At 47.2% G+C, this 27,955-nt stretch overlaps 11 protein-coding genes across 11 annotated transcripts; 6 read left to right on the forward strand and 5 right to left on the reverse strand.

Annotated features, from left to right (window-relative positions):
• Window positions 1-308: 308 nt before the first annotated feature.
• Window positions 309-1,985, reverse strand: BT62DRAFT_472230 (uncharacterized protein). Its single transcript, XM_043181069.1, has 3 exons — window positions 1,060-1,985; window positions 821-1,000; window positions 309-770 (listed from the first exon to the last, which is right to left on the reverse strand). The coding sequence occupies exons 1-3, from the start codon at window positions 1,862-1,864 to the stop codon at window positions 367-369; spliced, it is 1,389 nt and encodes a 462-aa protein (XP_043035233.1). The 5' UTR covers window positions 1,865-1,985; the 3' UTR covers window positions 309-366.
• Window positions 1,986-2,571: 586 nt separating this feature from the next.
• BT62DRAFT_472202 (uncharacterized protein) lies at window positions 2,572-3,294 on the reverse strand. Its single transcript, XM_043181068.1, has 4 exons — window positions 3,030-3,294; window positions 2,853-2,988; window positions 2,666-2,803; window positions 2,572-2,607 (listed from the first exon to the last, which is right to left on the reverse strand). The coding sequence occupies exons 1-3, from the start codon at window positions 3,152-3,154 to the stop codon at window positions 2,771-2,773; spliced, it is 294 nt and encodes a 97-aa protein (XP_043035234.1). The 5' UTR covers window positions 3,155-3,294; the 3' UTR covers window positions 2,572-2,607; window positions 2,666-2,770.
• A 1,437-nt stretch (window positions 3,295-4,731) lies between these two features.
• BT62DRAFT_472303 (uncharacterized protein) lies at window positions 4,732-5,679 on the forward strand. The gene is made up of 4 exons (XM_043181071.1): window positions 4,732-4,835; window positions 4,943-5,149; window positions 5,207-5,405; window positions 5,454-5,679. The coding sequence occupies exons 2-4, from the start codon at window positions 5,016-5,018 to the stop codon at window positions 5,499-5,501; spliced, it is 381 nt and encodes a 126-aa protein (XP_043035235.1). The 5' UTR covers window positions 4,732-4,835; window positions 4,943-5,015; the 3' UTR covers window positions 5,502-5,679.
• Window positions 5,405-7,724, forward strand: BT62DRAFT_472299 (uncharacterized protein). The gene is made up of 10 exons (XM_043181070.1): window position 5,405; window positions 5,451-5,734; window positions 5,783-5,809; window positions 5,856-5,947; window positions 5,997-6,352; window positions 6,409-6,427; window positions 6,478-6,527; window positions 6,580-7,137; window positions 7,196-7,226; window positions 7,284-7,724. Exons 2-10 carry the CDS (start codon window positions 5,610-5,612, stop codon window positions 7,664-7,666), a joined length of 1,641 nt encoding a protein of 546 aa, XP_043035236.1. The 5' UTR covers window position 5,405; window positions 5,451-5,609; the 3' UTR covers window positions 7,667-7,724.
• Window positions 7,725-10,781: 3,057 nt separating this feature from the next.
• BT62DRAFT_997018 (uncharacterized protein) lies at window positions 10,782-12,736 on the forward strand. The gene is made up of 5 exons (XM_043190627.1): window positions 10,782-10,872; window positions 10,919-11,247; window positions 11,306-12,086; window positions 12,144-12,672; window positions 12,724-12,736. The coding sequence occupies exons 1-4, from the start codon at window positions 10,825-10,827 to the stop codon at window positions 12,471-12,473; spliced, it is 1,488 nt and encodes a 495-aa protein (XP_043035237.1). The 5' UTR covers window positions 10,782-10,824; the 3' UTR covers window positions 12,474-12,672; window positions 12,724-12,736.
• Window positions 12,737-13,360: 624 nt separating this feature from the next.
• Window positions 13,361-14,080, forward strand: BT62DRAFT_472338 (uncharacterized protein). Its single transcript, XM_043181072.1, has 2 exons — window positions 13,361-13,469; window positions 13,521-14,080. Exons 1-2 carry the CDS (start codon window positions 13,422-13,424, stop codon window positions 13,896-13,898), a joined length of 426 nt encoding a protein of 141 aa, XP_043035238.1. The 5' UTR covers window positions 13,361-13,421; the 3' UTR covers window positions 13,899-14,080.
• BT62DRAFT_1011311 (uncharacterized protein) lies at window positions 13,936-14,641 on the reverse strand (the record flags this gene model as incomplete). The annotated part of the gene is made up of 3 exons (XM_043177768.1): window positions 13,936-13,946; window positions 13,999-14,057; window positions 14,118-14,641. The coding sequence occupies 3 exons, from the start codon at window positions 14,639-14,641 to the stop codon at window positions 13,936-13,938; spliced, it is 594 nt and encodes a 197-aa protein (XP_043035239.1).
• Window positions 14,642-16,348: 1,707 nt separating this feature from the next.
• BT62DRAFT_472374 (uncharacterized protein) lies at window positions 16,349-17,715 on the forward strand. Its single transcript, XM_043181073.1, has 3 exons — window positions 16,349-16,369; window positions 16,417-17,233; window positions 17,288-17,715. Exons 2-3 carry the CDS (start codon window positions 16,439-16,441, stop codon window positions 17,393-17,395), a joined length of 903 nt encoding a protein of 300 aa, XP_043035240.1. The 5' UTR covers window positions 16,349-16,369; window positions 16,417-16,438; the 3' UTR covers window positions 17,396-17,715.
• BT62DRAFT_1079896 (uncharacterized protein) lies at window positions 17,654-22,421 on the reverse strand. The gene is made up of 8 exons (XM_043179538.1): window positions 21,826-22,421; window positions 21,694-21,774; window positions 20,722-21,643; window positions 20,195-20,534; window positions 19,523-20,070; window positions 18,586-19,413; window positions 18,064-18,536; window positions 17,654-18,014 (listed from the first exon to the last, which is right to left on the reverse strand). The coding sequence occupies exons 1-8, from the start codon at window positions 22,346-22,348 to the stop codon at window positions 17,815-17,817; spliced, it is 3,915 nt and encodes a 1,304-aa protein (XP_043035241.1). The 5' UTR covers window positions 22,349-22,421; the 3' UTR covers window positions 17,654-17,814.
• A 1,447-nt stretch (window positions 22,422-23,868) lies between these two features.
• Window positions 23,869-24,967, forward strand: BT62DRAFT_1011315 (uncharacterized protein; the record flags this gene model as incomplete). Its single annotated transcript, XM_043177769.1, has 4 exons — window positions 23,869-23,913; window positions 23,962-24,081; window positions 24,171-24,292; window positions 24,496-24,967. The coding sequence occupies 4 exons, from the start codon at window positions 23,869-23,871 to the stop codon at window positions 24,965-24,967; spliced, it is 759 nt and encodes a 252-aa protein (XP_043035242.1).
• A 749-nt stretch (window positions 24,968-25,716) lies between these two features.
• Window positions 25,717-26,688, reverse strand: BT62DRAFT_1042344 (uncharacterized protein; the record flags this gene model as incomplete). Its single annotated transcript, XM_043178445.1, has 5 exons — window positions 25,717-25,867; window positions 25,926-26,089; window positions 26,139-26,176; window positions 26,227-26,395; window positions 26,542-26,688. 5 exons carry the CDS (start codon window positions 26,686-26,688, stop codon window positions 25,717-25,719), a joined length of 669 nt encoding a protein of 222 aa, XP_043035243.1.
• Between the last annotated feature and the right edge of the window lie 1,267 nt (window positions 26,689-27,955).

A 27,955-nucleotide genomic window follows, 5' to 3' on the forward strand; every position in this document is an offset into this window, starting at 1 on the left:
AGGGAGAGGAATATAGTATAAGATCATGTTTGATACCCTTTCTGAAATTGGTGTGCCTTGTAATCCGCAGCGTTCTGTCTATAATATTTCTTCACCTGAATGTATTTCCTTCTGTCCAGTTTGTTTATTGGAGGATCGCTTTGGGTACCAAACTATCTCTGAAGAGGTAAAGCATGAGCTGAACCGGAATTTGCGGAAGAATCAGCGCCAAGAAAGAGACCAGAGTGTAACCGAAACTCTAGAGCTGTAGCTCAGCTGCCGGCTGTCGTCGTGAAAGGGAAAAGATTTTCATTTCTGCTGTTGCCCTGAAAATGCTATATATCACAGGTCAATTCTACCACACCACGGATAGAGTCCTTAAAGGTCCTACTCATCCATCTCAAACTGAACAACCCTAACCGGCGAAGGCGTAGTCCCAGAGCTCGACTCCTGATAGAGCACCGCCAACGTCCCCCTCCCACTACTCACCAACGCCCCTCTATCAATCGTCACCTCCCCAAACGCATCCAAGCCCAGTGCCGACCCATTATACACCATCGCCCAATCCGTCCAGCCACTAGCCTTGCTCGCCGCGACAACACGCACATACGGCAGCACCACGTACACGTTGTCTGAGGCGTCAATGGCGATCTGCGACCGCCCGACGGCATCGAGGGCGAAGGGCATCTCAGTTTTGACGAACGTGCCGTTAGCGGCTTGGTAGATATGGAAAGGGCGCCCATAAGCTATACGGTCGGATTCGTAGTTTGTGACACATTGCGTGAAGCGGCCTGTGGTCTGTGTCACAGCTATGCAGTTAGAGAGCGAGCAAAGAACATACCTGGGACATACGATATTATGACATGCATGAGCCCTTGAGAATCAACGTCCTGCGATTCTTGGTTCATCAGACCGTGGTTTGCGTCCAATGAGTCGATAATGATCCCGCTGGAGCTGACGGACATCGGTGAACTGCCGGATGCACCAATATATGTGCCCGCTGCGTTATACCACGTTCTGCCTAGAACACACCATCAGAATAATCACCGGACAAAAGCGGAAAAGAGGGGAGAAACTTACCTTTATCATCAGAATAGAAAAACGTTGTATCGTGGTTCGTCAATCCCCCGGCGCTACACGAGACAGCCGCATTGTTCTCCCTCCAGGTCCCGGCAATGTAGAGGCGACTCCCTCTATATGTCACCCCATGGATATACAGATTCCTCGCAGTGCTTATCGCCCCGTCGTCCGCCGTATACGTCCCCAAACCACTCGCCCACAGCCCAACGTTCGTCCACGTTCCATTCTGATACTCCGCCAACTGCGTGTTCCCATTTCCCGAAACCCCAGATCGATACACAAACTGCAGAAGGTTATCCGGGGTGATGACAAATTGCGGGTACGTGACCGTGCTGCCCACGTTGAGACTCCCTATTGTGTTCGTGATGGTCCCAAACAGACTCGCTGTCCAGCTCACACTCGAGCCACCGACGCCCGACGAAGACTGAGTGTAGTACACTGGACTGCTGTGGCAATCCATGGCGACGTGGATCACACCGTCTTCAGGGGAGATGCCGAGTGCAATAACGTTGTGGCTATCACTTGTGCTGAGAGTATGCGGGAGCGCGAGGGTCTCCCAGCTCCCCCCGGAGGTGGTTCGTCGGCCCAGTATGACAGATGAGTTAGAGGTGTACCAGCCAGCGTATTGGTATCTCTCGTACGTGAGCAGCCCGGAAAGCTGGAATGAGTTGACATTAACTAAACCGTCGTATGAGACAAAGTAGATTCCGGACGAATCGAGGAGTGTGTTTGAGAGGAGGGAGATTCCGGGTGTCGCGTATGAGGTGGCAAAAATGAGACAAAAAAGTAGGAGGAAAGGAAGCATTGTGGCTTGCTGACGTTTTCATACGCAAAGAATTTATACGCAGCGAATAGAATGCCTTGTGATCACGGAAAAATGAAACTAATGCAAGAATCCCGGGCATCACGACCCATGAGCGCAGATGAACATCTGACGGTCCGAGCTTTAGAAGTATCGGTTCCGTGCGACCGTACTAAAATTATCACCGATGCGAATGCGAATTGACGCTGAAGAACATTCAGTACTCTATAACACGAGGATTGGTTAAGTTCATGTCGCAAAGGAAAATGTTACGAACACGAAGTTATAACTTAGTGTATGGCTGGGTCAGAATCTGGTATTTGGAGCAGATTCGACAACGATGACGAGATGATTGTGCTTTTTCGACGCTTTGAGAGCATTCTGCGGTCAAGATTCACTAAGCATAAGATCAGTTTTGGGGGATAGCAGATGCCGAAGGCGCCGTACCCAAACAGGCGGTGGATATATGCGCCGAAAAAGCAAGAAAATCTTCTTCGATTGAAGAATACGTAGCCTGACCATGACGACTATGTATGTGATGAAACGAGAGGCAGAATACGTGGTGATCAGTTATCACAGGGAAGTAGGAGGGAAAGCATTATGGGTTTGCTGAATTTGTTGCATGAGCACCGAGGATCATGAGGGTGCGGATAAACGGACCGAGTGTTGGAGGTAGCGGCTCCGAGCGGCTACCATCTGATGCACTGAAATTATCACCGATGCCATTACGAATTGACACCGGAGAACTAGTGGTCGTCCGGTAAACTATGACACGTCCATGTCGTAGAGGAAAATATTACGAACACGAAGCTATATCTCAGCATATGGCCAGGTAGGTCCAGAATCTGACATTGGGTGGCGAGACCACGATGACAGATCTGTTCTTTATTTCGACGCTGGAAGAGGATACTACGGTCGAGAATCGCCCAGTACAAACATTTTCTGGAAAGAGAAATCAGTCTCGGAGTATGGAAAATACTGCGAAGCGAACCACAACGCGCATTGGATATATGCGCCAAAAACTCATGAAAATATCTTGTTCGATTGAAGGGTACCCCCGCAGAGTGTCCAGGCAGTAGAATGAGAGTAAAATAAATGGCACAAGAAAGCTGTGAAGGTCCCAATGACTAAAAATGAGTCAGATGAAGTTGCAAGAAGCAAGCCGCACTGTAAGAGATGATATAAGGCTCGAAAGCGCAGGCTGAAGAGCATTGTTCCGCGTATGTACAGCAGAGGAGTTGTGAACGAGGGATCAGTCAGGAGGCGAGCGAAGAACGTTTTTGCGATGACCATGTACTTTATATTCCTTGCTCGACACCTCTCTTGCAATTACACTCTTACGCTGGACTCCAACCAGTATCGACACAAGTTAATAGCAACCAATCAACCACGGCAGGCGAGCAGCGGCTCGAATCTACTTGTAGGTCGTCCATTATGCCTTTGCCACCAACGGCGACCCTCTGCTGTTCGAATATAAGTCCACGTAAAGCTACCGGCATCGTACGTATTATGTCTTAGTATCGACAGTCACTTGATGGAGCATCTGAACGAATGTCGAAGATTTTCCTAGTCCTCATCCTTGGCAGCCTGGATGAGGTTCTTTGTCAGGCACTGAGGCTGAGTCCTCGCAGCGAATACACACCTTGGGTACAGATTTTTAAGGCATCAGAATTGATGGAACAGTCGCGCGATTCGTTGAGCTGGCCGCGACGATATTCCGTAGCACAAATCGTGGTCGTGGTAAGATAGCGACACCGAGATTCCGCACTCTTATGTAATGTCACAGTAACGTCACAGTAAAGCACAAAATCGGACATGGCTGTATTCATAAATGATGAATGGAATATCTATCATGGTTTTTATTGAGATTTGGTTTTCACAGCATTAATGTCTCATTCTATTTACATTTATTTACCGATTACCTTACCTTTTGACACTTTGTACCTACTCTTGCTTGACTCAGAATGACCACTGTTCCTGCATCATATGATGTAATATACTCTCCCTTTGAGCTCAACACAGCCTCCTTCCAATCTATCAGTACCTAAAATCCACCAGTTTTGCCAGCTTTAAAGAGAATATATGCTTCACTATAAAACAGTCAGAATATAGGAAAGATGACCTGCAATGGAACAAATTACTCATTGTCATCTATCAGATGCTCCTATTCTGATATCAAAAAATCAGAGACCATTAATGACTCTCCTTCACTCTTGCATTCTGGTTTTGGAGCTGTGGATACATGCTGGTAGAAATTCTTTCTTTGATCTCAAATGTAAAATGTTGATTCATCAATTGAGGATCTTGAGACACTGCAAATCCATTTGGTGTGCTGATCACATTGCCATCTTAGGTCATAACAACTCTTTCTGCCATCATATATGTCTTATCTTACCTTTAGCTTTATGTTTTTCTATTCTTCTGTTTGTTCTCCTTACTGCAAGTCTTCATTGTACCTGAGCTTTTACTAAGCGTGACCAATACATCCGTTATCCGCCTATCTTAAAAAGGTCAACTCGCTTGTTTGTCAGTGCTTGGCAAAACGTCGCCAACGACTTGGACGGCCCGGATTTTCCTATGAAACCAAATCATTGGACCCAATACCAATACCAATACCGAATGTCCCAGAGAAATTCTAACAACCTGCCTCCCTCACATCTCCTCATTTTTACCACGTATTGCGAAGGAACGCCGACTTTGTACCGTGATACTGTCTTATCATGAATCTTCAGATTCATGTTCCAAGTAGGTCATTTCTTAATTCCGAGATACCAATGTATTGAATTCCATGCTGCTAGACCCATCAGCTGAGAAGTCAAACCCGTTTCTGGGCCTGGTACAGATGATCCTTTTCTCCACTGTGTAGTGGCCCCTACAATTTCTTGCGTCCTGGGTAATCCTGTACGACGAAATATCTCATCTGATTGGCAGAAGTAAGAAGCGGAGATTTACTCTCATTAGAAGGCGATGACCAGTACTCGCTTATTCCATCCTTGATACAAGTAGTGAAACCGTTCCCAATGCATGGACTAAGTCTGACAAGCTGTTTCCTCAACAGCTCCTCCACTCACATCTCCGCAGAAAGTACCTTACCGCAGCTATTCCTTCTTTCTCCTTTCAGTAGGTCTCATCTCAATTCTCGACCTCCAAGTTCATGGCACCGCGAATTACTTGGTACTGTTATTTATCTCTATGGACGCATGAACCGGTCACTGATCAGGAACATGGTCTTGTGGTTCCTTTGATTCAATGCTCGACTGGAGGTATATGCGCCTATCACGGTTTTATGTATGTGTGCATTTGTCAGATTCCTATCAATCATTGATTCAGTGCACCTGTTGACAGCCATCCGATAGGATTTTTTTTTTTGACCTGTAGAGTAGCATTCATCAAGGGACAGGCAACGGACTCTATACGGCTCATGTACCCTGGGACTGGGAATTCTCGTTCATCCCGCGACTATGAAACATCAGGCCTAGCTCTCCAATTGAATGACCTTCAAATCCAGCTGCACCCCGCATTGGCAGGCTCTCAAATACTTTGGGTAGGAGAACAATCTATTCCTTATCTCGCACTCTAACTTTTTTAGTAGGAGACTACATTCTCACAGGTGATGCACTGCCACACGCTGTTGGAATGATCCGTTGAGGCTGAGATAACGAAAGCCCGCGAGCACAAGCTTGTCGGATTTAAACGCAAACGGGCATCATTTTTACCTCCATTCCTCACTCCCTTCTTCTTCCTCACTATGTCTACCATTTCTCAAGAGGCCAAGGCCTCTCACTACGGCACCGAGAAAGATGTTGAAGTCGTCGCATACAACACAACAAGTGACCACGATATCATCGACTTTGAGGAGAAGAAGGATCTCAAGTACGTTTTACCCGCCTCCACAGCCCTATGCTAATGCCCTTTCTGCAGGCGCGGTCTCAGACAGAGACATATCCAGTACGCTCCTTGACCGCTATTAAAATATAATCCTTATCTCTCCTAGGATGATTGCCCTTGCTGGGACAATAGGAACAGGCCTGTTCCTCGGCTCCGGTAAAGCCATCGCTCGTGGTGGTCCAGTGGGTGCATTACTAGGTACGCAGCGGCCATCTCTCTTCCATGTCACTGACCAACACACCCCTAGGCTACGCCTTCGTCGGTGTCCTCGTATCATGTGTCGTATTCTGCCAAGCCGAACTCGCCGCCCTCGTTCCACTATCTGGCGCCATCGTCCGCCACGCCGAGTACTTTTTTGACCCAGCGTTGTCCTTCGCGATGGGCTGGAATTACGTGTACTCGAACTGCGTCAGTCTTCCTGCAGAGATTACCGCTGGCGCCGTCCTCATACAGTTCTGGACAACGATCAGTAACGGGCTGTGGATCACGCTACTTGGCATACTGCTCATCATCTCAAACCTGCTCTTTGTTCGTGTGTACGGCGAACTAGAGTTTGGCTTTGCGATTCTCAAAATTATGCTGGTGGTGGGTTTGATTATCATGGTATGTAATGCTCAGCTAATGGAATGAATTGTGGATGCTGATTTCGTCGTCTCCAGGGTCTTGTCATCGACTTAGGTATCTTTATCCCTAACTTACGTCTTCAGTTTCCTTACCCGTCTCTCCAGGTGGCGGCCCTGACCATCACAGATATGGTTTCCAATATTGGCGAAATCCGGTACGTCCCTCCTTGCCCACTAAGAAACTCACACCAGCTCATTGACTCGCAGGGTCCGTTCGTTCAATACCTCAATATCGATGGCTCCCTCGGCCGCTTTCTCGGCTTCTGGACCACCTTCTCCAACGCCGCCTACTCTTACTCCGGCATCGAAACCGTCGCCAACGCAGCCGCCGAGACACAAAACCCGCGCCGCAACATCCCTATCGCCGCAAAACGCGTCTTCTGGCGTGTCCTCATCTTCTACGTCTTCGGGATCCTCATCGTCGGCCTCATCGTTCCCTCAAACGACCCGAACCTCCTCGGAGGTTCGGGAGATGCATCCCAATCCCCATTCGTCATCGCTGCGAAGAGAGCGGGGATTTCTGTCGTTCCGCATATCATAAATGCCATCGTTCTGACGTCGGCATGGTCTGCGGGGAATTCAGTCATGCTTAATGGTTCGCGGAATTTGTATGGTATCGCACGGGAGGGGCATGCACCAAAGATCTTCCTGCGTGTCAATAGGTTTGGTGTGCCGTATGTGGCTGTGAGCTTCTTAGCGGCGTTCATGGCTCTGGCGTACATGACGCTGCAGGATGGTGCCTCTACTGTTTTTGGTTGGTTCCAGGTATGTGCCGTACGGGTTTTGCTTCCTCGTGCTTTGAGGCTCATCCTGGTTGAATAAGGATCTCGTGTCCGCTGCTGCTATCGTGCACTGTAAGTTGGATGAATGACCTTCTAGATTTCGATATATCTGACAGTACCGTATTTCAGGGATCATCATTTGCGTTGTGTATCTTCGCTTCTACTACGGTATGAAGAGACAAGGTATCTCTCGAGACGAACTCCCATGGACGTCTCCTTTCCAGCCGTACGCCGCCTGGCTCGGTTTCTCCGCGTTCTGCCTCATCCTTCTCACCGGAGGTTATGCCGTCTTCATTCACGACAAATGGGACACGGAGACATTTTTTTCATCCTACTTCAACATCCCTCTCATCTTCGCACTCTACTTTGGCCACAAGTTTATTACCAAGTCAAAGTTGGTACCGTTAGACGAGATGCCGATTCGCAAATACATTGAGATTGCGAATCAAAATCCTGAGCCTCCTGCAAAGCCTGTAGAGGGCTTGAAGAGGCTAAATCTGTTATGGAGCTGATCATGCCTGCTTTCGGGTTTGCGTAAGAAAAACACATAGTCTATATTTGGATATTACATGCGACGTGATTTTTATGATAATTCCATTATAGCAATGACACATCTCTCAGTATCGACTTAGCAGGTTCTGTATCGGCACCTCGGTCTCTTTGTATGCGGCCGAGTACTCAGCGCCAGCCTGTTCAGCCATGAGAACTCGTGAGCATTATCTGCGCGCATCTCGCGTATATTCAGCCAGTCAATATTGATTTCTGTCAGTACTAGCAATTTTTCGGATCACTCACTACTGTAGAATGGAAGCACAGAACAGTCATTGTTATTACAAGCATTAGAAACATGAAAGGAATACTTAACAGATTAAACAGTGGCAGTGGCCTGAAAATAGTACATGCACTGAGGTCACTCCTCGAATAATGTCACCTTTGCATGGTTGTCACTACTAGTTGAAATACCCTTCAACATGACTTCACTTAAAAGTGAAGGGGAGCCGCTGAGATAGTCTGAGCCTTCTTTGCTAATGAAACATAGATCAAAATGAACTTCCAGATCCTGGGCCCTATCCTGGCCATTCCTTTACTTGGGCAAGATTAACCCAAAGGAGAAGAGGAAAATTTGAGCCCCCAAAGACCAGAACAAGGATTTTGCTTCCGCAGCACAAAGCCAGAGACAGCCACCCGACTTGAATTTGAGCTGCAGAGAGAGAAGGCATCCATGAGTGTACCAAATATTGAGTCGAGTATTGAGCTCCTCGTCGAAAGGAAGAAAGAGGTGCGAGATCACGTGCTGCCGCCAAACGACCCTGCGCTCATGTCCATTATCGGCCTCTGCACTTTCTCAATGCTACGCGTCGTACATTTTGTCTTTCCGGAAGAAAAACAGCGTGAACAAAATTTCAACTTGCTCATCCCTCTGACATCTTATAGCTTAGCACACACAGGTCCGAGTCGCCCACATCTCGAAAATTCTGTTTTCTTCTCGAACCCCTTCGGTAATGGAAAGACTCATGGAAATGGATTCATGTAGGGATAATACTAATACTTGCCTTGACACAGTATATTTGCCCATGAAAGGATGTCGACTAAATATCCGGGCCCCGTCTGCTCAGAAATATCCGGCGGGTCTGATATTGGCTTTGACCATTCATTGAATAAGGAGGACTTATGTTCCAGATTGTCTTTGGCCTTTTATTGTGGCGTATATCCTGACCCTGGAGACTCGGACGCGGGAGGTATCGATCCGGTCATAACATCTGTCATAAAACATGCAACATTAAACACTCTTTGGCCCAATTATCCCCAGTGAACGGCGTATCGCCATTGTCTGCAGTTGACTTGACTGTCATATTGCAGATCCCGATGATGAATTTGAAGTGTCGCATCTTCTTTTGTCTCCTAGATCTGGTTGTCTTTGACGAAAGGCCCTAGTTCTGAAGGCTGTGACCACTCTGCCTGTTCGCTCCACCTACCTTCCAAGCACATCCTGGCCAAGAAAAGGATGCCCCAAACTGAGGGCTCACTGACATCCTCCGCTTCATAAGGACCCTTTTCCCTTTTACGTACTAAAACGTCTCTGTACTCTTTCCATCACCGAATCCATAGTCATTTTCCTGGGAGATAAACAGCCAGGCTTTTCGTTGTCTTGGAACTAGTCTATCTTTTGACTTGGACAACAATGCCCTTGTCCGCACTTCAACAAGGCCCAAGCCTAACAATGGCCCCGAATCTGACTGGTTCCAAATTGAGATACCGTCGAATATTTAAGCATCTCGTTAGGAGAGCAAGGTCATTCTTCATTTTGTCTGCCTAGTCTCAACCTTCCACTCCAATTATACCTTGTGTTACTCATATCATTATCATGGCTGTAAGTGGCCGTCATTCTCAGAGGGCTTCATTTGATGACTTACACCCTTTTCACAGACCATCGCTTCCTCCAGCCGCCCATACACCTGCGACAAATGCACAAGGGCATTCTCCAAGAAGGGCCACTTGAAAAGCCATAAGCAGCTCCATTGGACGAAAGAAGAACGAGAAGCGGTGTATGTCTTATTTCTATCTTCACTAATGCGGAAAATTAATTTCTCTGCTACAGAATGTACAGATGCCCTAAATGTCCGCGAATGATGCTACGGGGATCCGACTTGAGAATCCATATTAACCGTAGACAGTCTGTCCTTTATTTAGCCTCTGCTAGTCACTCAGCCTGTTTATCGCTATTTTCTCAGCAACAAAAACAGAGTCTGCATCGAGGTCGACTGCACTTTCGCGACGACGGACCCGGTGGAAATGAGTTGGCACAAAATCGAGCACTGTTATGCACCAGATCCCTGCACCGAACGCACACCATCCAGTAACGACCTTCCCAGTGGTAGTGGCACCGTGTTACCGCCACCTATGCTTCCCGCTACTCCCCAGCATCAACTATCCCCGGTCCCTTCGACAAGCGCTACTGCTGATGGCCCTACGTTCGGTTCTTCGAGCTTTTCATCCACTCCCAGTCGTTTGGTTCCAGGTGCGTCTTCCGATCTCCCGACGCCTTCGTGTAATCCTACTTCGTGCCCTTCAACGTCTCTACTCGGACTCCCAGCAGAGCTGTTTATCGTGGGTCCCAGCAAGTATCGGCTGCCTCCACTCATCCATACCTATTAATTAACTCGACGAGGTCCATCTCCATACCGCGCTGTTTTTGGTATAAGCCAACGGACAGAGGTTCTGACTCTGGAGGAAGGGACATCTCAGAGAAGAATCAGCAGTACGCTAAAGCTCGCTCCAACAACGGACATTTTTCATTATCTTGCTTTTTCCTTATTTGATGTTAATCGTATTACCCATGTATGTTTTATTATCGGTCATGGCCCTTGCTATCCAAGTGCTATCCCAATTTCCCAAATTTTCCTCTATTGCCTCCACATTACTGTGTCAATTCTTAACCTTAGTTATCATACTGTTGTTGTTATGCAAATAAAGTGTCTTCAAAAGCGCAAAATCGTTGGCGCAGACCAATAATTACTACGAGGTATGTGAGAGGTCGGCATCTGATGCCGCTTATTGCCGGATCAAGCGGCAAGCAAGAAGAAAGCTGATCTCTGAATTCAGTGTTTTGTCCCTGGGCGCCTTTCGCTCTGTGGCAACCTTCCCTTGTGATCTTTATCGCTCACCTGAAATGCTGCTCTCAGTGCCCAACGAAATCCTGAACAGGATTGCCTTTGAAGTAACAACTACCTTATACTGCCGGAAAGAAACTAATCAGCGGGCAGGCAGATAGTCGAACTCGTCGGCGCCTTCGACGTACATGCCAGCTACTCCGTGATGTCGCCACGCCTCTCGTCTTTGAGTCCGTCAACATTAATCTATCTTGGAGGCGACACTCTAGCTCAGCTCCCACCTTCCTTAAATCACTCAATTCCGGTCCTAAATTGGCCCAACACATCATTCATCTTTCTCTCTGTCTCCCCCAAAGCTTCCGGCCTTATCCCTCTCGTTTCGCTAGCGAAGCTAGAAAGAAGACGAGAGACGAGAGACTGGATTCTTTCGATGCCCTCTTCCTTGGAGCTATTTCATCTATGGTTTCGTTGAAATCGTTATTGTGAGTTTTGTAGGAATTTGAGGAATGTAATTGATATTGATGACGCGTTTGGCCACAGTTGGATGAGTGACGGGGAGTCGGGACCGCACTATGCTAAGCTGATGTTTGAACTGTTCGGAAATCTACCCCTCCTGTCCAAGCTGAAGATACACGGTTACGGCAACTGGGACGTACCCTTGTCTCCATTTCGTCACATTCGACATATCAGCTTTCTGGGCCAAAGAAGCAACGAACTCATTACTTTCCTGGGCTACAATCCAGACATAGAAATTATAGATGCTTTCGTCTGGAGCCGGAGCATCGACGACGACCAAAGTGGATCAATTTCATGGTTGTTTAGCTGTTTGCCTACGGGAACGTACAGTACGGTGAAGACACTGAGGATAGGCGGTGAAATGCTCCGCCAGTTATACGCATACGAAATCCCAAAATTCATACCTCATTTGCGTCACCTGGAGAGCTTGACCACGCTTATTAACGTACCCGATGTATTGTGGGACGGATTGCAGGAGCATGGAATATGCTTGGTGTCTCTCTCATATCACGAGCCCACTTTGGCGTTATTGTCGTATCTCTCGTCCTATACAGGGCTTCGTGAACTCTCACTTAACATGTCGTCAGACCCGACCAATGGCACTCTCCATATTGCATCCCTTCTTCCTGCCGTCATCACCTTGAATTCTTCGTCGTTGACGACAGTTCGCATTGTGCCCTGCCATAGCGGAGCATGGTGCTTGGACCATCCTATGCTAGATGCTTTGGCCCTTTGCCGTGGTCTGAAGTCATTACATGTCTGCGCTGACAAAGCGAGAACACGAGTAGAAGAAAACAATGTGATTGTGAGTCCCTCACTTCGTCCCAGAAATGATCGGTCCGACGGCTAATTGTGTTTGCAGGATAGATTATTACAAGCTTTCCTAGCATTGTGGCCGAATCTCTGGGATCTTCAAATAGATGCAGTGTCTCGTTCCTATGGATTTGAAGCAGTGAGAACGACCGCAAGTCAAATCCATAGGCGCATTTTAGCCTTGCGGTTCGCGCCTCTATCACCTGAAAGGCCTAAGGTGCACGTATCATCAGATTTTGCCGCATATTCGGTGATAATCCACGATCAGAAAAACAATATTCACTCGTTCAAAGTGCAGTATTTGAGGCATTATGGGGAGAAGGAATCATGGAGGAAATACAAATTCTGGAGGCGATCCGATAATACCAATGATGATTGATTTATAATTCCTACAGTACTTGTATCTTTTCTTTCTTGTGATCAGAATAACTAGTTGTTGGATTAACAAGCAGGAGCTCCGTCGTATTCCGCCGGCAGGGATCGATACCTCTTTATGTCGGGATGGATTATATGTACGGAATGCAAACTGTCTAGCACCCTCACCGCATTTCCGCTTATCGCTACGTGGCTGTGTGAGGGTGAGTATCTACCTATATTACTTCGTTTACCTTACTGATTGACACCTATAGTCTACAACATAGCAAACTGCGTATACTATTAGATACTGTGAATTATACACCGCGTTTCCGCTTATCGTTATGCTGTGTGAGGTCTACAAAATAGCTGACTGCATATACTATTAGGTCCTAAGAACAAACACGTGTCACTTTCTTATAGTAGTTGCCTTGCACAGATTGATCGTACAAAGCTACCATCGGAATGTAGGTTTCTCTGTTCAAGGATCATTTACCGAATCCCCATACGAGCTTTGGTCAAGGCCAAAAGTTTGCCTGGGAACGTTTCCGGGCCGGCTGTGTTTATTTAAAGACAGGCTCGTGTGTTCCGTGATTGAGACCCGGACCGCAACAACTATTGCCGGTTATTGGTGCTTGTACCCTCTCTCTTGGACCTCGCGAAATCGTTCCACCGATTACTTACAGACAGAAGGATGCGAAATGAAGACGAATGTTGCCCTCTGATGATGGTACCAATTCCCGAAGGCTAAGCATTATTTCTGGTAAGCGAAACACAATTGGTGAGCAAGACAAAGAATTGATCGTCTTGTATTTTCTGGATCTTTGTTGCTAGGGAAATCACAAAAACCGAAAAAAGGAAGTAAATTTTACGAGGCCTGCGGCTAGCATCGTAGTGATTGCCGGCAATTCTCCGATACTTATTCGTCCATTGGCTCGGTTGATTATTGGGCAACCTTTGTTCCTTCTTTACGATGCTGCTTTCATTGCCGAACGAACTGCTGCAAATTATCGCTCTCGAGGTAAATCCAGCCCTCTCCTCATACTAAAATACGTTGAAGAGCACGCACCAGGCAGATGAGAGATCTCGCAAGCGGCTTAGACGAACCTGCAAGATCTTAAGTGATCTTTGCACCCCTCCTGTTTTCAGGTCCGTCAAAATGTACATCTCGTGGGACGGTCGCTGGACACCCTTGGCTCTTCTCTTTCTTACGGCACTCTCTTCTGGTCTAGAATTGGCACGACACATCAAACATCTTTCTGGGTTTCTTTCAGAGAGCAAAGAGCTTAACGATGCTGCTTCCTCTTCCATCAGCGATGCCAGGACCAGAAAGAGAGAGGAAGACGTCAAGCTCTTCAACCGTCTTTTTGTTGATGCTATTCTATTGATGATGTCGTTACAGTTGCTCTCGTTGGAACGCCTTGAAGACGATGGGAGGTGGAATGGATAGATTGTCTCGTCTAGCTGCGGAAACGTGCGTTCTATGTCTACCCTGCCCCTAAACGGACATATGCTACGATCTGAATCTGCCTCCGCCTTCTCGCACCTACGCTCCCATCGTGAGTCTAAGATAACTTCTTGCGGATTCTGAAGCATGTTAACTCGCGGCCTACAGCCTAAATAGTATTGATGGGTCGGCCCTAGCCAATGATGGGTATGATATTCAAACGTTTTGGCGACCTCTCCCAGCTTTCCAAGCCACAGATGTGTAGTTATGGTTCCTGGAGTATGCCCAGCGCAGACGAGAGCCTTTGGCGCTGCTAACATAAGGTCACTATTGGACTGCATGACAGTGAACCCCGAAAGTATGGAATCTGGAAGTTCTGAGGCGCGAATGCAGAGATTATCGATATTTCTGGCGGCTCGAAGGAGCCTGAGGAGGCGTATGAAATTTGGATTGTCATGAAGTAAATTGTTAGAAATATTCAGATTTGTCAAGGAGGCTGAGAATGCATCTATGTTTGGGAAGTGGGAAAAACAATCTTCGGGGAATGTGAGAAGGAGAAAAGTAAGTGATGGGGCATGCAGAGATTGGAAGATGTGAAAAATGGCACCATCGGGAGATTGAGGCTTTACTTTAGCATTGATACTTCGAACCGAAAGCATCGAGATATTCCAATGTGAAAGCCATTGTGCCTTATGGCAATACAGATTGAAGGTTTCGACGGACTTCTGCTGCTCCATAGCATCCATCTGTGGCTATTCAGGCATATTCAGTCAATAAAGACCATGAAAGATGTAAATGTCGCAGGGGTCGGCATAGACAATGGAATAGAATTTTCAAAGTTTCAGGGCTGACTAAAATGCATTAACGCGAACATACCGGTCTTGGGAATATTTGGAAGTATTAATTTCAACTGTCAGGTCTTGCAAATGAGGAAAAGGGTCCTCGCTAAATTCTTGCGATAAGGTGGTATTGCTTTTATTGGAATTCCTTCCATAAGTGCATGCTGACCTCCAATATCGCCAGAGCAGGATGCTGGCGGAAAGATTTGTAGACTTGCGTATGAATTCCAAGGAACACGATCGTGGCTCAGAGACTCTGGTGGTCTGCTCTTCACCGTGACGCTGTTCCAACCATCGACACACCAGAAGAAATTTTAGTGGTACAAGTCACCCGGCAGCATGCCCATGGGGGTAAAGATGATTTTATGATTTGGCGTCTGAAACTTCAGCTGCAAGCAGGTATTTTTCGAAGCGGGGAACTTTAGTAAGCCCTCGTTTCTTCGATCGGCTTTTCGAGCCCTTTCAGCCATTTTTCTCCGTTACTTATGGTGGTCGTTAACGTTAGCCTTTCAGTGTGCGACGGTGGCCCATTTTGCTGCAATTGCTCGGCAACGTGAGGAGACCGAAAAATATAGGGATCTGGGAGGGACAATCTTACCGGATGTGCATTGGACGCGTGTTTGGACAGGCTATAATTCGTCTTATAATTCCGGGGACATGCATTACTTAGTAGATAGACAGTACCTATTTTTTTCTTTAGCGGACTCATTATCTTCTTCAAGGCATTTTTCAGAGTGTTGTAAAGGTCTTAGGTAGAAATACGCAGTATTTAAAGAATGGGAGGGGGTGGAGACGATGAGCGCGCGACAACCTGCAAGTCTGTGACAAGGCGAGTATTTAAATAGTTTTAAGGTCAAAATTACGCATGTGCATGCCATAACGTCACACCATTTCATGGACTCTTTCGACCACGACAATCGACAACCACCACGACGATGAAGGCGAATCCACGTCTACATGAATGCCCACCATATTGATTAGCGCCCTTACTAGTGGGAGCGTAGGTGGGAGAAGGCGAAAGCGAATTCGGGCTGTAGCACGTGACTGTTTAGGCCAGGGTAGACGTAGTTTTCCCGCTTCATAGCCAGATCCAGACTACCCATCCATCCACCTCTTAGACCCTACAAGGGGTTCCACTAGCAGATGTGACACGTGAACTGTGCCTCATCCGATTGGTTGACCTCGCACCATCATGTCTCTTCTAGTGTTACCTGCAGACCTGTTGGAAAAGATTGTCATTAGCGTGAGCCGGAGTCCTGAGCTAATTATAGTTCCTTACTCTTCTTTATAGACAAATCATCGCACTACCAGCAGCAGTCAAATGATCTGACTGATATGCAGAACTGACTCTCTGCGATGTTGCCACACCTGTCGTCTTTGAATATTTTTGTATGCATTTTACGACGATGGAAAGGGATAAATCTCACGCTTGCTCAAGGAGCTTTCACAGGACCGACGAAAGGGCAGATTCATCCGAGCCCTCTACTTCTGTACATCCTCCGCCAGCTACAGACCTAATTTAAATGGTCTTCGGGATGTGTTATCATCGCTGAAGAACAATACCACATTTTTTGAGCGCATAGGGAAACTTTTTTTGGCTGCTATTCCGCAGATGCAAGCTTTGCAAAGTTTTTAGTGAGTAAAATTTGTTCGAGTTCCTGGACATCTATTCAGCATTGCAGTTGGGATACTCCAGGAAAAATAATGATGCGTTCGAACATAATGGACCAAATTATTCATTCGCTAAGCAATCACCCTCATCTCCGTTTCGTTAAGATATCAGCATTTGGAATCCAGCAGGATATCCCTTGCGCACCCTTCCGTGGCTTGACCCATTTGACCATTAATGGACATGGTTCCCTGGATTACATTCCCGCCATCATCGCCAACAGTCCTAGTCTATTCAGGCTCGAAGTAGTCATCTATCGTTACGACCGTCATTCCCCGTCACACTTTCCTGTGCTCTCTCTTTTCTGTTCGTTCCTGGAGGGAACGCATAGCTCTGTGCAGAAAGTGATTCTCTCAGGTGATTACCTCAGTCTGGAGCCATCAACCGTCCCCGCCCTTATCCCACATTTTCGGAAGCTATCGAATTACCGCCTACCAGTTGGCTTTGATGTTCCCGACGAATTCTGGAATGCCTTGCTTGACGCAATGGTGTTTCTCCATTGTGTGTCTTCAATCCCAGGTCTACAACTGCGCGATTCGTTCTTGAATTATCCTGGAGCTTATCGTGGTTTGAAGGAGGTACATCTGCGACTAGGGCGAATAAATGCCCAAGGCGTACAGGACGAAGGCCGTGCACGATTCTTTCTTCGTCGCATCATCCCGATGCATTCGTGGAGTTTAATAAACATCCTGGTGCAAACCGAATATGCAGGATGCTGGCGCTTTGATATTCCCATGCTCGAAACTCTACTACTGTGTACCAATCTTGCGTACGTCGGTATAAGTGTCGACCGGGATAGAGCACGAGTGAAATATAACGACAATGTCATTGCAAGTTTTCTCTTCATTGGCGTTCCTTTCATATATTTGACGGTGCGGTCATAGACAAAACTACTGAATAATCTGCCACAATGGCCTTTTCTGGAAGCGCTGAACATCGGGGCAGCCGTACCACGGTCCGTTCGCCCATTCCAGCCGATAAACCTCCCATGAGGGTTGTTTGTGTCCGCGTTGTGTGTTGCATCACCGCTTTCCGGTGCAGAGACCCAACAAGTCAGATGCGCAAGCTGCAGAACTGTACAGACTTTCTGCCTGGCTTCCGGCTTGTTAACTGGGATCCTGTCAAATATCAGGATTATTACTTTATACGCTTGGGTATTTCCGATGCAGCTATGCGTGTCATAAAAGCGACACGAAATCTCGCAGAGATTGGAAGAGTGAGTGAAGACGACGAATAATGATAGGAACTACAATATGAATATCTCGCTGCGTCATACGTATACACCTCTGAAAGCAATAATTTCGTGCGGTCGAAAAACAGTACAATATCTATGTCCACAGTTACAGCTACAAAAGTCCAAGTCCATACTAATCATGATCATAGAATATCTCTACACATTCCGAATAGCATCTCACAGCACAGCGCCCAGCACCTTTCCATCCGGAGTCATTGACCTATCTGGACATCTAACAAAATACCTATCCACTGCTTTGATGAACCTCTCCTCATACTCCTTGGGAGGAATCACCGTAACCTCTCCCTTCTCCCGCCCAGGAAGATTCAGGTTCTGCTTTGCCTTGCTCTCGATAGTCTTTGCAAATGTATAACTGCCTGAAAGGTTGTTAGCCAGGATGAGAAAATTAAAATGGATGAAACAAACCTATGGTATCAACCAAGCCGACCACCAGCAGTCGCTCAGGCCCTTCTCCAACTCCCAACAGCAGAGAATAGTCCATGATATTACCCCTCGTCAAAAAATCTGTATCCCTCTGTATCGCCTCTCTCAGCATCTTCTTCGAGTGTGGATCAACCAATATCGTCTTTTCACGCTGCATGTCGATCCACTCCCCGTCAAAAAGTGTCTTGCCTTTATTCTCCTTCCCTTTACGTTCAACGTCCTCCTCCGATGTCGTGACCGGCTTCGACCTCCGACCCTTCATTCCCTTCAGATCAAACATCTTGAGCCCACTAGCATAGCCATAGAAAAGGTTCTCCATGACAACCAAATCCGCTCGGTCTCCGCCTGGCCCCTCGACGGAATACACGCCGAGCATCTTCACCATTGTACTCTCTCTTCCCGAGGTATTGTTGATATAGGCAACGTACTCGGGCGCCAAGGAGAGAAGAACTGGTCTGCAGCAACATTCCATGAGCAGCCCTGAGGATACAGAGATATACTCACAGATCGGCCACCCCCCACTTACTGACCAGCTCTTTCATTATATACCGCCCGTCAGCTGTGCGCCAAAACCCGACATGACTCTTGCCTCCTTGTGCTTCCCAGCCCTCCGTCCGGCACAAGCTCTTGATGTACTCGCCCATCACTCCACACCGCCTTCTTAGCTCCTCGAATTCTCGAGCATAGTACACGGTCACACTCCACTTCTTCACCACCCCACTCGTCCCTTTCACCGACAGATCGCATCTCACATGCGGACGTTCGTCGATGCCCGCAGCGTCGCCTAAGAGGCGAACACTCTTCAATGCATTCATAAAGAATGAGCCTTCTCTTTCCCTGTTACCCAATGTCGGCACTTCAAGCATGTCCTTTGGCGGTAGAACAGGGCCAACAACTCCTTCCTGTTTCGAAACCACGACACTGGAACTACCGACACTGATCTGACTTGCAGGCCTGCTGCATTTCCCGGCTCCGTTCTTCTCGTCACCTATCTTTCCCTTCCCCAATCCCGCCAAGCTTCCAAATCGACCGCTCATTCCTCCTACACCCATCACCAGCCCAAGGCCTACACCGACTCCCTTCCTACACACGTGCAGTTCATGATCTTCCAAATGCCACTCTGGTGCGAGCGAAGAACCACGAAAGACGGCAGAGAAGAATGATGCGGTCGACGACGACGTGGACACAGATATGGCAGGAGAAACGGCGGATGGTTTAGAAGTAAACGAGGATGGCGGTTGGTAAGATGAACTTGGAAGTGGTCGTAAAGGTGGTCGAGTAGGTTGTCCGGGGCTGGACATCGTTTCAAGCTCGCGCTGATATTTCGGAGAACTGGAAGGGCGTGACGTCAGTACGAGAACTCAGAAGCAGAGTAGATTCAGAGGGAAAAAAGCTCCGTCCAACGTATCCGCAGGCAGCCGCCACAAGGAAGCCGACGTACCTCAAGCACCATGCAATAACACTCCCCCAATCATCCTCTTTAACAATGACATTGCTCCCCGCCAAGACATGGCTCCTCTGCTCCCACCAAGAAGGATCCAATGTTATCTTTCCAGTTCCCGGCTTATTGGCGCCCCCATCGTCTGCAGTCCTCGATGATCCCTTCGAAAGCGTCTTGAACAAGTTCTTATCCCTTTTCTCCCGCCATTCAGTCTCTTCAAGCGCATGTCTCGCCCCCTTCAGGAATCCTCGTCGAACATCATTGAGCCTCCCCACGGGCGTACGCACTAACTCCGCGTATAAAGCCTGTTCTGTACGATGAAATGACTCCCGAAGGTCCGGTATCAATTTCTTTGTCTCTGTATCGTCGGCAATAGAAGGAGTTGCGGAAAAGTGCCCAGACGTCTTGACGTCTTGATCCTGCATCCCCGAAGGTAGCCCATCAACCGATACGAGCTCCTCGAATTCAGTATCGTCGTGGTGAACCCACTCGGACGGCACTCTGGGAAGAGCCTTCGACCGGGTCCACTCGTACTCGTCATCCGAATGCTAAAATAAGTTTCATCGTGAGCAAAAATACAGAAAGAAAACACGGAGAGTAAAGAATGGTTTCATCGAAGAACGAACAGATCCAACAGATCTAGACCGTAAAAAAAGACCGATTAATACCCACCTCAGCTTCAATCGCTTCCAATAAATCTAATCTCGTTCCTATGCTCTCCCACCAAGCACGAATCTCTCGTCGTAGCTCAATCTTCTCCAGGTTATCATCGTCTTCACCCTTCTCTTTCGAGGAAAATGAAGATCCGCCATTGGAAGCATCACTTGCGAGAACCTGAACGCGCGGTACCCGGACTGTATAGATCCCACCCAGTTCTTGCGTCCAGAAGCATACCTCCTTCCCTTGGCATTCAAAGGTGTATCGTATCTTGGCCAGGGCCGGACAGGAGCATATCGTCGGTAAAGGCGGGCGATATATGAGTAGTTCGAGGAACTTTGAGAATGATAGTAGCCTGTAAACAAGTAAATCTGGTCAGCGAGTGAAACCGAATGCGAAACCAAAAATATAGATATAGGTGTTTGCCATGTTGACATACGTTGACCGTGATACGACGAAGATAATGCATAAAGAATCTCCGAATTGAAAGGTGATGGAAGAGAGGGCAAAGAATGATGAGGTGATTAGAATTAACTACTGACCCAGCAGTCCCAAGACTTTTCTTCTCAGCCTTCATGCCGCATGTGGCACAGCTCAGGCGCAGGGAGGGCTCCACATCTTCGCTATCCTGACTCCTATCCTCTTTCTCTTCGTCGACAACCAACCGATCTTCTGAAGAAGGATAAACGGTCTCTACTTCAACCTTTGCAAAGACACAGATGCCCGCATGTATCCACTTTCTTGTAACCGGGTGTGGGATACTTCCTTCTTTCCCACGCAATAAATCCCTGACGACCTCCACCACTCTGCGATCTCTCTGTCCATAAAACCGAGCGTGCTCTTCTTTGTCGTCCTCAAGGTATGTCAGTCCCTGCATCTGGACCCATTCGTCGATGCCTGCCGGTCGCGAAGAAGGAGGGAACGTAAGACCCGGACTGGTTGATAGAAGTGAACGCTGATTCATAGTGGATTGTCGCGTTGATGGTTTGCGGTCGCGGTGCCGGATATGCTCGTTGGGCTGTTCTTCGGTAACAGAAAGCGAATGCGAGTGTCGGTGAGAGAGCAGCCGCTTCAGCCTTGGCAGTGGTGCATCCTGCAAGCTCTTCGTGGGCGTTAAGTCCAAGGATCCGCCCCATAGTTTCTTGGTACCCAGTGGTCCAAGGCTTTTACCAGAGCTAATACTTCCAAACCATGAGCGTATAGTATTGGGAATAAATGAATTGCGCCTTGATGAACCCGAGTCCATTTCCACGGGTGAGGAGGTCATACGTGGAGGGGTAATAAGCGAAGGGATCGGTGTTGATGACGGGAAACTGAGCTGCACCCCACACCCCCGCAAGAAAGCTTGCTCCAGAAGAAGCGAAAGATGAAGATAAATCGCACAGCTGATTCGATTCCGCCATATATCTTTGTCTGACTCTGGATTCGAAGTCATGACTATGAAAGTACCGCCGACACAGGGTCCTATAGCCGGAAATTGAGATAAACAGAGTACTGTCATGATATCAACGAACCTTCGGTTTCCGCATTATCTCTAACTTGGTCTGTTCCCGCAGCTGCTGAAGAATTACTTGTTCGAGCACGATTGGCAGAATCTACGAGCGTCAAAGTGAGGAAATGTGGACGACGAATTGACAATGACGTACCTTCTTTTCCAAATAATATCTGCCCATCCCAGATACCTACTTGAAATTTCACCGTCACTTTGTTCTGCAAACGAGTCCTGGTAGCGGCGCGAACAATATAAAATCCATAATCTTCAGCTGACTCTGGTTGTCGGCGCTCGATGCGAAAGTGAAACAGGAACGTCGGCGTCGTGGAATTTGACGCAAGACATCCACCCCGGTTCTCTTCGATAGACCTGTCCAAGGCGGCATCCTCAGTAACTCCCGGATTGGAAGGCAAGAGCAACGAGTTCTCCATCGTCGTCAACGCCAGCAACACCACTCGTCCCATATCATCCAGCACCGCGTCAATAACTCCGGGCCCTACTCCAAGGTATTCTAGCACCTGTCTGCGATGCGTCCTCCCTTCTATCCATAGCTCTCCTATTTCGTCGTTGGTGTCAGGATTGCCGTCATTGCAACTGGAGTCCTTGTCGATAGTCACTGAAGAGGGTGTTGGGGTCGTCGATGGCAGCGAGGGTAAAGGTTTCTGGTGGGAGTTCATCCGGGCATGGATCCACCGTTGTCGTCGTCGTTGCGGTTGTCGGTCTTGGTGGATGAAAGGACCATGAAATGAATGTGACGTCACATGCACGTGCCTGGTGCTGAAAGTATTATTTAAAATAAATAAATAATAAAACGCGACTGTCCAAACTCCACTCCGTGCTTGTCAGACAGAGAACGCTTCGAGAATGCTGCCCCCCTCCCCCCCAAAAATAAACAGGTGCTATCTGCGTTTCTAATCCATACATGCATGTATTTACGAGACAAGTTCTAGATGCCGGAACCCCTCGTAGGGTCTGAGAGGTGGAGTGGCTGGATGGATAGTCTAATCTGGCTACAAGCGGGAAAACTATGTCTACCCTGCCGTAAACAGTCACGTGCCACGGCCCGAATCCGCCTTCGCCTTCTCCCACCTACGCTCCCAATGCATGCATATCTTGCGAAATTAGTCCTCTCCTAGATCTGCCTATTTTTTTGCTCGTCTTCGCGTAGTAGCTGTACTGCTGCAGAAAAATCGTAGTCCATCCCATGATGAAAATTCCATCGTTTATGGGCCATATCTATGTTGACAAAAGAAGGACGTCAGAGCTGTCAATGCAAATCACGGAAACCAGCTACTGAAAATCTTACTCCTCGAAAAAAGATTATCTTTCTTTTGACGCAAAGGTCCCGTAAAATCATCCTATTTTTACATACTCACAGATTTGAACATAAGCCAGGCCGTGGCTGATTCGTTGCCATCCAGGGTCCATCATTTTGAAATGGATCTAGTTGGGAAGCCTCGGCAGACAGGTCGGTTTCATTCCGAGTACCAGGCCACTGGACTTCTGGGATCTTCTGGGTTGGTTGCTCGCGACCTCCCGCAAATCTCTGTATCGCCTTTTTGCCCCTCTCCTGTTCCCATCTCTTGAGTCATGTATCAAAATTTCACGCTATACAGTTCAGATGTGATGTGCTCCTACGGCCTCACAGCTACTCATTCCAAGAGAACATATTTTCGCTCGACACTACCAGCATCGCGTCCCAGATCCGCATGAGATTAAGCGGCAGGCCTGGGTACTGCACGGAGACATTGCAGAGAATTTGGCAAGTCAAACAAATTGATGGTATTGTGGAAAAAAACATGATATGGTACATCTAAAGCAAACTTACCTCTGCCACAATCATTTCAGCAGTTCTTCTGATGAGGACGTGTTGGGATTTTGCCGGAAAGTTCTAGAAAGGGAAATCCGACATCATGCCGAGAGTTGATGAGTAAGCTCGAGAGAAAGAGAAAGTTGTAGTAAATTCTAGATATAAGCCTGGAGAGTATAAATACAAGCTCTATAGGAGCTGCAGAATAACAAGTTCATTTTATCTGGCCTTACCAGCCTGGAGTCTACCCTGCGCAACACCCTGGATTTCCAACAGGACGTGATAGCACAAACCGAACAAATCAAATTTGACTAAATAATAATTTCACGAAGCTAGGTAGTATCCATCCACGTGATAAGGCCATCTTGATCCCGACCAACGAGGTCCATGTTATCGTTACCGCCAGAACTCCTAGGAAAGATAATTTCCGAGGTAATTCTTTTTCTAGGTAACTGATTAAATGCATCTAAATCGAACCAGGCTGCTTTAGCTGACCGGAAACGACTGCGGTCCACATGTAAACTCTTTTCCGCAATCGCCACACCATTAATTTTCGAAACTATCGCTATCGACTTCACCAAGATGACTCAATCGAAAGCTGTCAGATTTCTGAATAACTAACTGGAGGCAAACAACTGATCAGATATGCCAGAACCATCATCTTCAGGTCCACCGCCACTCGGCGCAAGAAAGTCCTCGATCGGCTCTGGTCTTCCATGAACATTGCCCAGAAGAATGAGATACCTGGACAGAGCATAGATGAGCCGCTTCTAGTTGCTGTGTCACATATGCAGTTGCTACGCAAAGTTGTGTAAGCGGTGTTATCGTTCCTTGATTTCTTCAATTGTTTACGATCTGCCATAGCTGGAACTAGTTTAATCCTGGAACTATGGAACCTGAAACAATACCTAAAATTATTCTACGCCTCATCAATCTTCCCTTTTTGTCTGAACTATCTATCAGTCAGTTTTGACCAGAGCATACCATACCTTTTGGTCCATTCCACAACCTCAGAAGTCTTACCATTCACGGACACATCACGATTGACGATCTCTCCTCCGTTATCGCCAATAGTTCACATCTTGTCCAACTCTGTATCCATTATTATCAAACATGCCGTGGCGACAACACTCCCATTCTACTGCTTATTTCGTTCTTCAATGCCTTCCCGCAGGGCAAATTCAGTACCCTCCAGATTCTAGAATTAAACAGTCATCATATATCTCTACGTCCATCTACCATTCCATCGCTGATCCCGCCCCTGCGACAGCTCACGAATTTCTCTGCTTCCAGCTTTGTCGTACCGGCCGTGTTTTGGGATTACCTTCGTGATGCCAAAATACATCTTAAAGGTCTATCACTTAGTCATCATGCAGGAGACACTATGTTATTGCATTACTTATCCTCTTTCACTAGTTTGCAACAACTCGCCGTTTCCTTGCATCGTTCGGTGGATTACAGCGGATACCTCCAGCTCCGACATTGATTCATGTATGTAACCGAGGTCTATTCCCACCTCCTGACCAAGCTCCGTATTACATCGGTTGCTCCGTGGGAGTGGTGCTTGAGCGAGCTCATGATGTGCCACCTTGTATCATGCATTCATCTCGAGAGTATCACTGTTCGTGTCGAAGACAGCTAGAGTGAAGGGCAACACGAACGTTGTTGTGAGTGTCACTCTGATGTAGAGTACTCATAAGATTGACATCCAATAATAGCAACAGCCTATATACCATCCGCATCACCCAAAATCCTTAGAAAGCTATCCGCTCCAGCTGAAGCCTGATACTATATAGGCGTAGCTGCAATCTCCCAGCCTGATGTTCTGCGTTTATTTCCTGCGATCCTACACCGAGAACAATGTGACATATTTACATGGTACAAAGAATACACATACACGTCATGTTCGCGAGGCTGGCGTTTGAGAGGAAAGAAGTGCCATGCGAGAAGAATGGAAGACTAAGTGGATTCCTACCTGCCAGTCGATCTAACACCCTAAGTGATTCCGAACTACGGTAATAAGTTGAATATTTTATGTCATTCAGAATCATCACAACCTCCACGAGTGTCTAGAGACTAGTACATGCAGTCCGCAAGAGATTCAAAGTCCAAATTGAATCATAACCAAGGATCCATCACCTTTAAGCTCTCCCTTGAGTCATAGCCTCATTCATCCAGGCCCAAAGATAACAATTAATTAACTACACATGTATCCGTTCAGTAAACAACGAGGATTTAATGGCTGATAGTGGCCTGCGCACCACGCTCAAACCGCCACGTCTGGTGCAGACCGTTCCACTTGGTCCAGAGCATAATCGGGTCTCCTGGAACGGAATCTCGGTAGTTCCACAAGTCAAAGTTGTACGTAGTGTTTGGGGCAAAAACCCTGTTCGTGACGAGCATGAGTGGGCGGCGACGATGTTGTTCTACAAGTAAGCGCTTACCGGAACGTGGTCGGATCGATCTCGTCGTGCCAAATGTGCCACTCAAATGGCTCAGCGATGGCTAAGAGCTTGGTACCATTGCCTGAAGAACCGTCAAGCCCAAGGTATTGTTGCGAAGACACTGAACGGAAAGTCCAGGAGCGACCGGTCCAGGTAAGGATCCACTATCTTCGCTTCAGCAAGGATGAAAAGAAATCCAGTAAAGGAGTATACCTGTTGGTTAGCGCCGTTGTGGTCGGGATATCCAATTACTATCCAGTATAGATAAGATCGGAATACGAAGGATAATCAATCAACTTACTGGCTCTGTTATCAACTCCAGAGAGGTCTAAGACTGTCCCAGATTTGCGTTTCTTATCTTGTACGTGGAACCAGATTCGACCGACATAGCTGGAGCGGTGGCAGAAGAAACGACCGTGAGTGAAGGTGGCGATAGGATGAACGATTGCTCTTTTATAGCAAGGCACCACCTATGTCACCAATCGATTACACTATGACGATGGCGAGGTTATTCGGACGTCATACAGCGCCACTCCAAGCACTAGAATCAATGGACAGCGATGATAGAGTGGGGATTGAGAATGGTGTTAGAATCTTTTTTTTTTGTTTTCAGCACCTGATTAACCCCAACAAGTAAGTTAACTAATAAGACACAATGGAAGTACAGGCCCTCAGGATCCTCTCTCCCTCTTGTTCCAGTCCCTCCGCTCTTCTGAGTTCCCCTGGTGTTTTGGCATGTAATGTGGAGTAGAGTAATGGACATGTATGGTACTTTGCACCCCCATGGTGGACTAATTGATTAGTTTGGTTCTGCAGTTGGCTGAAGCCGTGAGGTGCTTTGTGAGCATGTCTTGAGTGCCAGCTGGGTTGGTCATATTCCATGGTGTGGTGGGTACATGGCAGCTATCCATGCTCATCTGCTGTGTCACCTTCATCTTTTTCCCACCACTCTCCCTCTTCTTCTGGCTCTGGGGTGAGCCTCTCATTTCATAGTTGTCCCATCCAAGTGAGCACTCCTGTGTTTTCCATGAACTTGCTCAGTGTTGTGATTCCTTCCTTGGTGCCAAGGATGTCCAGTAGGTACATGGTCCTTGACATGTTCTGAAGGGTCCCTCATTGCTCTTTGTAGAGGGGGCATTCACACAGGATGTGCTCCTGTGTCTGAAACATCTCTCCACAAGAGCAGTCAACATCCTTACTTGCCACAAATTGTGAGTAATACTTGCCTACATATCCATAGCCTGTTCTGCACTGGAGAACTTGGCTGAATATCTCTATTTTTGCTGTGAGGTCTATGAGGTGCTGTGTTGGCTTCAGTGACAGTGGTATTCTGTTTGCCATTGCATGGCATTCCCATTTAGGCCTGGCCTCCTATACCTTTCTCCACTCTTCTAGTGTTGCTGACTTTGCCTCCCTTCTAGCATTGGCTCTCATTCTGCCCATAGCTTCTGTTGTTTTCTCTACTTCTCCATCTGTTGTCAAGTTGCTGTATGACTGAGTTTCAGATGCTCAGCTTGTTCAGTCTCACCATGGCTTGCCTTGTACACTGGTCTAGGTATAGCCAGATTGGTGGTATCAATGTTTTGATTTTAATGGCTTCTATTGGCATGGTGTGGAACACTATGGCTACTTTGCATAGTGCTTTTTGCTGTACCCATTCCAGCTCTTTTTCATGTGTTTTCTTCCCTGTTGTAGAGGATTTGCACCCTATGACTATTGTACCCTTACATTACCCCTTATTTTTCATTGACCTTTCTTTTACCTTACATTGTTCCTCAGTTATCTTTCTCTTGTTTACCCCCTATGCCACTCTAGATACAGTATAAATACCTAGATACTTCATACTGAAGGACATCCATCTTCTTCCCTCTTACTCACTCTCTTCTCTCAATATATGTGCATATTTGTTACTCTACTTACACTGTCCACCATGCTGTTGATGCATACATTAGGAATGGGCATACACATGCTATGTATAGTTGTCAGTATGTAAATGAACTGTATTGTCTCATACCTAGATAAACAGAAGT

This window comes from Guyanagaster necrorhizus, assembly GCF_019112545.1.
Source record: "Guyanagaster necrorhizus MCA 3950 unplaced genomic scaffold BT62scaffold_35, whole genome shotgun sequence".
Classification (NCBI taxonomy): Eukaryota; Fungi; Basidiomycota; class Agaricomycetes; order Agaricales; family Physalacriaceae; genus Guyanagaster; species Guyanagaster necrorhizus.